Source organism: Mustela nigripes, chromosome 4 (genome assembly GCF_022355385.1).
Source record: "Mustela nigripes isolate SB6536 chromosome 4, MUSNIG.SB6536, whole genome shotgun sequence".
NCBI classification, from domain to species: domain Eukaryota; kingdom Metazoa; phylum Chordata; class Mammalia; order Carnivora; family Mustelidae; genus Mustela; species Mustela nigripes.
In genome coordinates this window covers 14,999,096-15,009,045 of record NC_081560.1, presented here as the reverse complement: position 1 = coordinate 15,009,045, position 9,950 = coordinate 14,999,096, and the positions used below count along the sequence as shown (strand labels likewise).

Here is a 9,950-nt window from a genome sequence, read left to right as displayed (position 1 = left end):
TTGAGTACACACGGTGGAGCTCCGCCCCATAGGAGGGGCTAACACAGGCGGACCGAATTAGTCGGTCTGTCATTAACAAATGATCCCTTAATCTTTTCAGAGGAGCGAAACACACACAATGGCCCAATCAGAAGCCGCGGCTCTAGGAGTTCGGTGGGGGCGGGGCTGGGCAAGCGCCTTCCCACCTCCCAGCCTCCCGCCGCGGCCGTCGGAGCCTCGCGGGCTCGGGCAGGCCCCGCCCCCTGGCCAGGCGCGGCGGCTATTGGGCGGCGCGTTCCTTGCCGTCGCCTCAGTTGCTGGGAGAGGGTGGGTGGGGGCGGGGCTTGAGGTGGGCCGGGGGCCCAGGGAGAAAGGCGGGGAGACGAGGGCGGGCTGGGCGGATTCGACGAGCGCCGCGGCGGTTGGCGAAGCGGACGGGGCGCAGCCTTCCCGGTGCGAGGAACGGTTCCCGCTGACAGATCCCCTTCTTCCGGCCGCGCCACCCGGGAGGCGGATCCCCGGGGCCTGAGGAGGCTTCCTCGGCCCGGCCCGGCCTCCCTCCCTCTCCCGCGGGTCACCCGAGCGGCCTGTGAGGAGGAGGCGGAGGAGGTCGTCGGGGGCGGCGGCAGGCGGAGACCGCGCTCCCCCTTTCCCGGCGGCGGCGGGGGCAGGACAATGGAGGTGGCTGTGGAGAAGGCGGCGACGGCGGCCGCGGCGGCTTCGGCGGCGGCCGCCGGGGGGCCCTCGGCGGCGCCAAGCGGGGAGAACGAGGCCGAGAGTCGGCAGGGCCCCGACTCGGAGCGCGGAGGCGAGGCGGCCCGGCTCAACCTGTTGGACACTTGCGCCGTGTGCCACCAGAACATCCAGAGCCGGGCGCCCAAGCTGCTGCCCTGCCTGCACTCCTTCTGCCAGCGCTGCCTGCCCGCGCCCCAGCGCTACCTCATGCTGCCCGCGCCCATGCTGGGTTCGGCCGAGACCCCGCCGCCCGTCCCCGCCCCCGGCTCGCCGGTCAGCGGCTCCTCGCCGTTCGCCACCCAAGGTGAGAGCCGGCCGTGGGCGCGGGGGAGCCCGGGGAGGGGCTCGGGGAGGCGAGCGCCCTTGTGCGGCGCGACCCGCTGTCATGTCGCCGCCGCCCGGGGTGCGCGGCGGGGGAGGGGCGAGGAGGAGGGTCTGTGTTGGCGGCGGTGACATGGAGGGCCCGCGCGCTCTGCGGCGTGCCGCGCGCCCCGCGAGCAACTTCCACGGGTGCCGAGGACTTGGCGGCGCCGCTGCCGCTCCTCCTGCTGCTCGGCGTTCTCCTCCGGGGTTGGGTGGCCCGGGCGACCCGCACTTTTGAAAACCTCTGTTGGAGTGGGCTCTAGTGGGTATCTCGGATTCTTTGCCGACTGCATCTTGTTAACTGCTACCCTCTGCCTCCCCAGAGCTTTGTCCGGGTCCATATGATCCTAATCATCTCGTGTATACCCACGTTATTTGAGCTGGAGGGGGGGAAGGGAGGGATGAAGATGAAGTGATGGTGACTTTCTTCGGTGATTGATTACAGGTCGGATGCCGTCTGTTTACTATCTTGCCTGTTTCAGGTTCTTTACCTTAACGAGTCCCCGATTTTACTCCCTTCTGCTAGGGACAAAGGAACCAAAAGAAACGGCATTTTGTTGTCTTTTCTCATTGGAAGATTTTCTTTTGAAACGGTAAAGGGTAAAGAGAAACAGAACAAAGTGACTTGGGGGGCAGGCTTTTCTTGTATTTCTTAGAGGACAGCTAGAAATGTTGAAGTTGCTGTTCTCTTTGTGGTATTTGTTACGGTATAATGAGACTTTTGACAGGTAGTTCCCTTTGCTAACGTTAACAGGTTTGAAACATTTAAAGTTAGTCGAAGTAAGTACAGTAGTTATTCTGGAAGAATGCTTGAGGATTTTAAATTGTAATAGTGCAAATATTGGAGCACCCCTTTTTTTAAAAATAGAAAGTAACTGGAAAAGGGAATAATTCATTTTTAATACATACTTTGTTAGAGGGTCTAGTTGATTCGAGATAAAATGCTGATTAAATAATTGAAGCTGGGTCAAGGTGTATATATAAAATTGATGCATAAATAGTGGTTTTAGACTCTTCATTTGATTATATGTTACAAACAGTATCTAGTTGAGGGAGCCAGTTTTCCATGGGTCGCTCAGTTTCTGCAGGTCATGCCAGGGAGGTACTGACTGCCCTTTGTTTCTATTTTTAGAAGATGTTTCTGTAAGGATCAGCCTTGAAAGATAGAGATAGTGTCTTCCACCAGAGCAAAGATCAGGCATGCACACGGTCCAGTTAATGTCTACTGGAGTTAAAGGCCGGCATGCTTACTGCCCATGATAAAAGATTGGGCTTCTCTAAGCTTAGGTGTCCTCCTGTGTAACACAACCCACTCCTCTGCAGGTGTCAGCTGGCCCTTTTCACCTTGTCTGGTGGGAAATGGAATTCTGGCAACCAGTGCAAAAATGTTGATGCTCTGGCTTATGTTATTGCGAGTAACTAATAAACTGCCCCTTGTCTCATCCCTGAGTCTTTGTATCTTGTACCAGATGGTAAGCTAGCTTGCAAGTAGGCTGAAGTCTCAGATCTTTCACACTGTTTTCTCTGATGTGGCTCACCTGTGGAAATTTCGTGTAAGTGAAACTTCAATCTTAGTTCTTAATTTTTAGACACATTTTAAGGTTTCTTTTATTTATATTTTAACTGGTCAAGCAGGCTGGTAGCCGATTAGGATCTGGGTTTTGCATAATTCTAGAATTAAGGCATCATATTCCTGGCCATGATGCTTAGACCTGAATGAATGAGAACATGGGTTCTCATTAATAACTCTGAAAACATGTTTTCAATTTCAGATTTCTCAAAATGTTCTGTGTAATTCTAGTCTCTCAGTGTATTTTATCTTAGTGTTTGTATTATCAGCAAGAGTTCCAAGAAAGCATTTAAATTAGAAGGTAATGTTTTTGTTTTTATACTAAGAAAGACAAAGTCTCTAACAATGGTATTTTAAGTATAGTACAAGAGAAGTTAGGGTTATGTTCAATAAATTAAAGATACATCTATCCTGAATCTTACCGACTTGAATATATTCTCCCTTCTCTCCTTGCAAACTTATTTTAATACTAGCTGAAGTAAAACTTGAGCCAGTACATTTTATAAATATATAGGGTTCATTTGATCACCTGTACTGCCTTCTTCTAATGAAACTGGATAGTCATTATGGGTCAGTCTTTAATACCTGCAGGAGCTAAGCTAACTATCTGAGTTAGAGACCTATGATCTTGGGGGTGAAATAATAGGAATGAGGGGGAAGGGAAAGGGAGAGGAAGCAAACTAAGCTCCAGCAGGTTGTCATGCAAGAGAGGGGAGGACCAGTATTAAAGGATATATATATATATATATATATAATTTTTCTTAATGAGAAGTCTGAAGCCCAGATTTCTGTGAGAGCTTTCTCTAGTATTAGATATTGGCAAGTAAGTTAAAAAAAATAAAAATAATAAACATGCACACAGGCCCATTCTATAGGTCAAACAAAACAAGTTTTGTGGAGGCCATAATCATGTTGTAGTTACACTCTTCCCTTTTAGATTTAGATAGTGGTTTTCAAATTTGTAGCTGTACTAGAGTCATTGGTGTATTTGTTAAAAATTTAGATTTCTAGAGGTGACTGGGTGGCTCAGTTGGTTAAGTGTCTCCCTTCAGGCCAGGTCATCATCTCAGGATCCTGGGATCCTAGCCCCTACGGGGTAGCGGACTCTGTGCTCAGCAGAGAGCCTGCATCTGCCTCTTCCTCTGCCCCTCCTCCCTGCTTTTTCACCCACACTCTCTCTCTGAAATAAATAAAAATCTTAAAAAAATTTAGATTTCTAGGCCCACCCTCCAGAGAGCTTGGTGTATTTGTAGAATTCTAGAGTATAGTATTAAACCCTAGTATTTCTTTAGTTCAAGCAGTATTATATTCCAAAATAAAATGATCATAAGAGGATTCTTTAGGAAATTAAGACCAAAATTCAAGGTATAGAATAATAGTTTACTATCAGGCCGAATTTTTCTATTTAGTAATTTTTGGTGCTCCCTGTTAATCCTAAATGAAATTCATAGAAAATAAATCCTTCTAAAATATTTTTTGTGAAAAAGAAATAAGGCTCACTTATAATAACAAAAAGATATATATTATAATTTATAAATGCTCAGACACAATTATGCTAGTTCCCAACACTTCATTGAGAACATGGGTTGAAACTGTCCTTTGTAAGGCTGCCAGTTGGAAGGAATGAGGTTGAGTGACCACATGCTAAAAGTTGGATGACTACCTCAAGTGTGACTGTCATTTTCTTAGTGTGAGGTTATATCCAGGAAAGAGGGAAGAGCTTAGAAAATAGATTTTCTTTAGGTACATTATAGGTACCTGAAGTCAGAAGACGAACTGATCTTAAAGAAGTGTTAAACATTGTGCAATATTTTGTGGCATTCGTGTAGTGTTCAGTAAGAGTTGCAAGCTCTAAGCTATTTTTTCCTTTTAAATTTTTTGTTTATATTAAATTAGCCAACATATAGTACATCATTAGTTTCAGGTGTAGTGTTCAATAATTTATTGGTTGCCTGTTACTCCCAGTGTTCATCACATCATGTGCCCTCCTTAATGCCCATCACCCAGTTACCCCATTCCCTCACCCTAAGCTATTTTTACAAGAATACTGGGCATACTCTTGAAAAGGGTCACATTATTTGCCCATGGAGAGTAAAAAAATAGGAATCCATCAGTTTTCTTACACTTTTTTTTTTTAAGATTTTATTTATTTTTCTGACAGACTGAGATCATAAGGAGGCAGAGAGGCAGGCAGAGAGAGAGAGAGGAGGAAGCAGGCTCCCCGCTGAGTAGAGAGCCCGATGCTGGGCTCTGGGATCATGACCTGAGCCGAAGGCAGAGGCTTTAACCCACTGAGCCACCCAGGTGCCCAGTTTTCTTACACTTCTTAACTGGCAGTCTATAACATGTAACTGTCAATTCTGGGATATAATTTTTTTGGGTTCTTGGTGAGAGGTATAAATCACCTTGTGAATACAAGATACAATGTCAGAGAATTAATAGTATTTGAGACAGATCCATATTGCCTACCAGTTTTGTACATAAACAGTTCTATATATGGTATTCACCTGTTAATGGAAATTATACTATTGTTTTGAATTGGGGGCTATTATGAATAAAACTGTTACAAATATTTGTAGACAAGTCTTTATGTGGATGTGTTCATTTCCTTGAGTAAATACTTAGAATTGGAATTTCTTGTTTGCATCATAAATGTGTATTTACACTGGTTGTACTGTTTTGCATTCCTTCCAGCAACGTTTGAGAATTCCAGTTGGTTCATATCCTCGCCAGTTTGGGTGTTAGTCTTTAATTTTATTCATTCTAGTATGTGCAAAGGGGAGTCTCATGGTTTTAATTTTCATTTCCCTGATGAATAATGATGTGCTTATTAGTTATTACAGCTTTTTGGTAGAATTTCAGTTTGTGTTTTGTAGATTTTTAAAATTATGTAATTGGTTACATTATTGAAAAGTAAATATTCTTGATATACATTCTATAATCTGGTCCTTTGTTAGAGGATACATGCACATATTTACATCTGTGGCTTGCCTCTTCATTTTCTTAATAGTGTCTTTTGAAGAGCTGAAGTTTTAAAATTTACTTAAATCTGATTTGTCATTTTTTTTTCTTTTATAGTTAATTCTTTGCCTACCCTAAGTTTACTAAGACTTTGTCCTTTCAGCACTTTTATAGTTTTGGTTTTTATATTTAGATGTATCCTCTATTTGAGCAATTTTTGTATGAGGCATAAGAGTTGAGGTTCATGTTTTCAACCATATGTTAAAGTACCATTTATTGAAAAGGGTACTTTTCCCATTATGTCACTTTGGCATTTTTGTTAAAAATCAGTTTAACATATATGTCTGGCTCTATTTCTATACACTTTTCTGTTCTTTTGAGCTATCCGGTCAATAATAAGTGGGTTTTTTTGTTGTTGTTGTTTTTGTTTTTTTGTTGTTGTTTTTTTTTTTAATTGGTGTAGCTTCTTTCTTTCTTTCTTTCTTTTTTAGATTTTATTTATTTATATGAGAGCACCAGAGAGCACATGGCAGCATGAGCAGAGGGAGGGGCAGATGCAGAGGGAGAAGCAGAAATAGACTTCTGCTGGGCAGGGAGCTTGGTGTGGGGCGCCAGCCCAGGACCCTCGAATGGTGACCTAAGCCGAAGGCAGCCGCTTAACCGACTGAGCCGCCCAGGTGCCCCTGTTGCCATAGCTTTTAAAGTAAATTTTCAGTTGGACAGTTTTGTTATTGTTTTGCTCTTTGAAGTCCTTTACATTTCTTCATAAATTTTAAAATCATCTTGTTAATTTCTACACAGAAGCCTGCTACGATTTTGATTAGAATTGCATTAAATCCAGATACTACTTTGGGAGAATGATCTAACAACATTGAGTATTCCTATCTATAAACATGTTTTATCTCCTATTTAGATCTTTAATTGCTTTCAACACTATTTTATCATAGTAGTCTTGCACAGTATTTTAGTTTATTCCAAAAATATTTTATGATGTTGTTTAATGATACCGGTATTTTTAGGAAATATCATTTCCAATTGTTGATAGCTAAAATACAATTTACTTTTGTTTATTGATTGTATCCCATTATCTTTCTAAATTCGATTATTAAATCTTAGGAGTTTTTATTTTAAAAATCATAGTTTTTTTTGTCTATTAAGATTTTCTTCTTAGACTATCCTGTTGCTCACAGGTAGATAGTTTTACTTCTTTCTTTCCTAATTTCTGTTATCTTCTTCCCTTATTAAACTAAATAGGACCTCCAGTTCAATATTGAATAGAAGTTTAATTTCACTGTTAAATGAGAGGTGACATTCTTGCCTTATTCCTGATCTTAGGAGGATAACGTTTGTTGTTCATCATATGTTAGAACTATTAGCTTTTTACAGTTGCCTATTATCAAAATTAAGAAGCTCCCTTCTGTTCATAGTGTGCTGTGGATTTTAATTGTGTTGGATGATGAATTTTGTTAAATGCAGTTTCTGCATCTGTTAAAATGGTGATCTGGGTTTTCACCTTTTTTCTGTTAATGTCATGAAGATGTTAAACCTATCTTGCATTCTTGGGATATGCTCTGCTTGGTCACCATGTATTATCCTGTTTGTGTACTTATGGATTTGATTTGCTAATATTTTAAGGACTTTTTATGTTCTTGGGGAATATTGGTGATAAGAGTTTTCTTGTATCTTTATCTGATTTTGGTATCAGGGTAGTAACTGGCCTCAAAAACTATATAAAGTGTTCCATCTCTAGTTTTCTGAAAAAGGTTTTGTAAAATTACTATTAATTCTTTAAATATTTGACAGAATTCAATGAATCCATTTGGGTTTAGAGTTTTATTTATGAGAAGGTTTTTGATTAGGAATTCAGTGTCTTTACTTGATAAAGGGCTGTTCAGATGTTTTATTTCTTCATGAATCCGTTTAGATAAATTGAAAATTTTCTGTTTCATCTAATTGGTACATTTTTAGCATATATTTGTTCATACATTCCCTTTCCCTTTTAATGTTTTCAGGGCCTGAACAATGTCCCGGACCTCCTTTGTTTCTATTTGTAGTGTTTGCTCTTTTTCTTGCTTGCTATTCCTAAGGGCTTATCAACTAACTTTTGGCTTTGTTAATTTTACTTGTCTCTGCTTTAAGGGTAGAGTTTTTCTCTCTAAGCACACACGTTGGCCACCTCAAACAAATTTTGTGTTTTTAACATTCTATTAAAATATTTTAAAATTTTTCTTGTGATTTCTTTTGTGACTGATGGATTGCTCAGAAATGTGTTAATTTAAAGTTATTTCGAGGCGGGGTGGGGGAGGGGGTTGCGCCCGGGTGGCTCAGTGGGTTAAAGCCCTTGCCTTGGGCTCAGGTCCTGATCCCAGAGTCCTGGGATTGAGCCCCGCCATGGGGCTTTCTGCTCAGCGGGGGGCCTGCTTCTTCCTCTCTTTCTGCCTGCCTCTCTACTTGTGATCTCTGTCTGTCAAATAAATAAAATCTTAAAAAGAATTTAAAGTTATTTGAGGATTTTCTGTATCACTTATTCCATTGTAGCAAGAAAAAAATACTGTTTTTTTGCTAAGTCTGTAAGACTTCACTCTTTTAAAGTTATTGAGACATTTGATTTCCTAATATATTGTATTGTATATTGAATGGTCTGTGTGTATTTGAAAATAATTTAAATTATATCCATAGTTGTTTGGTGTAGTTCTGTGCATGTCAGTTAGGTCAAGTTGTTTGAGATTGTTGTGAAAATCTTTGTTTTGGTTTGGTTTTCTTTTTTAGGGGGGTAGTTCTAATTGTTCTATCTGTAATGGAGAGAAGAATGTTAAAATCTCATGGTTGTTGACCTTTTTATTCCTTTAATGCTGATTTTTGCTGCAAGTATTTTGAAGCTTTATCTAATTGATTGTCTGCCTTTTGAACACTATGAAATGTTCTTTCTCTCTCATACTACTTTTTCATGAAGTCTTCATTGTCTTAGGTTAATACAACTATACCAGTTTTCTACCTCTGTTTGAATGGTGTATTTTTCCATTCTTTTACCTTTTAACCTTTCTATTTAAAGTAGGTCTCTTGTACATAGTAAATAGTAGTGTCTTGCTTTTTAAATCCAACCTATAAATTTTTGCTTTTAATTGTTTAACCATTTACATTTTAAGTAATTATTAGTATGGTCAAGTTTAAGGCTACTTTTTAAAACTTTTTCTCTTTGTTCCTCCTGGGCCTCTAGTATCTTTGTTTTTCTCAATCCCTTAGCTACTGTTCTCTGGTAAGCTTCGCAAAGTCTTGCTGTGCACATGCATGGTATCCTTCAGCCAAGGACTTGGAGAAACCCTGGAGAGACAGCGGGCACCCTCACTATTTGGGGCTCTCCTCTGTTCGGTGTTTAATTTGTTTCAAGCCCTAGATCTTTCTCAGGCTTTTTAAGCTATGTTCTATTTAGGCTCTTGCTGCCTACATTATGGTTGGGAAATGGTCCCCAGGCAGAGAATCAGGACATCTTAGAGTTCACCTCCTGAATGTCCCCTTTTTCAGGGATCACAGTCCTCATTGCCAGTTGTCCAATGCCGGAAGACAGATGCGTCATGTATTCTTCCCAGTTACATACAGTTGTTTATGGTAGACAAACTTGTCTTGTTACTGGTTACGCTGTCCTGGTGGAAAGTTGATGTCAAAATACCATTTTTAGGTTGCATTGCTCCTTTTTAATATACTTACATGTGGGTAATTTGGTTCTTGTGTCTCTAGGTCTCACCAAGTTAAACTATCATCCTAAATGCATGAGCCCTACATTTCTTCTTATAACCTTGACCCCTTTCTCAAATTTACATCTTCATTTTCAAGTACATACCAGACCAGTAGTCTCCAGAATGGGATGTGTGTCACACATTATGAGGTAACAGAATTCATTGAGTTGAAAGAAAACATTAGAACTTTTTAAAGTTAAGCTTTAAAGTACTTGATAAGTGGAATGTCACATGAATAAGCATGGATAATAAACATGAATAAGCATTAATGGTCACATGAATAAGCATGTCAAATGGCTACATTTTGCATATAGCATACAGAGTATTCTAAGGGGGAGGAATGAGGGCTGCTGCAAGTCCAAAAGGTATCTTTGACAGAGTTAGGAATACCTGTCCTCTTGGCATATGTAGCACCAACAACTACATGGCATAAGAAGTAGAATGCATATTAATCTTTATTTGCCCTCTTAAATTAAGTAGTCCCTTGTGCTGTACAACCAAACTTTACACAGCTGCTCTGGAGGTAGTAGGATTTCTATACTGCAGACCCTATTATGATCCCCACTCCACCCCTAGCACACATAGACATGTATTGTAACAATTTACAT

The 9,950-nt window shown here is 41.1% G+C and overlaps 1 protein-coding gene across 6 annotated transcripts in view; it reads left to right on the top strand.

Moving 5' to 3' along the window:
* The first annotated feature begins 563 nt into the window (after positions 1 to 563).
* Positions 564 to 9,950, top strand: part of TRIM24 (tripartite motif containing 24) — a 95,533-nt gene continuing 86,146 nt past the window's right edge. For all 6 annotated transcript variants that reach the window (XM_059396332.1, XM_059396333.1, XM_059396331.1 and 3 more), the window contains exon 1: positions 564 to 1,018. In XM_059396332.1, coding sequence (XP_059252315.1) covers positions 655 to 1,018 — 364 coding nt within the window. In that variant the 5' untranslated portion in view covers positions 564 to 654. The remainder of the gene's footprint in view (positions 1,019 to 9,950) is intronic.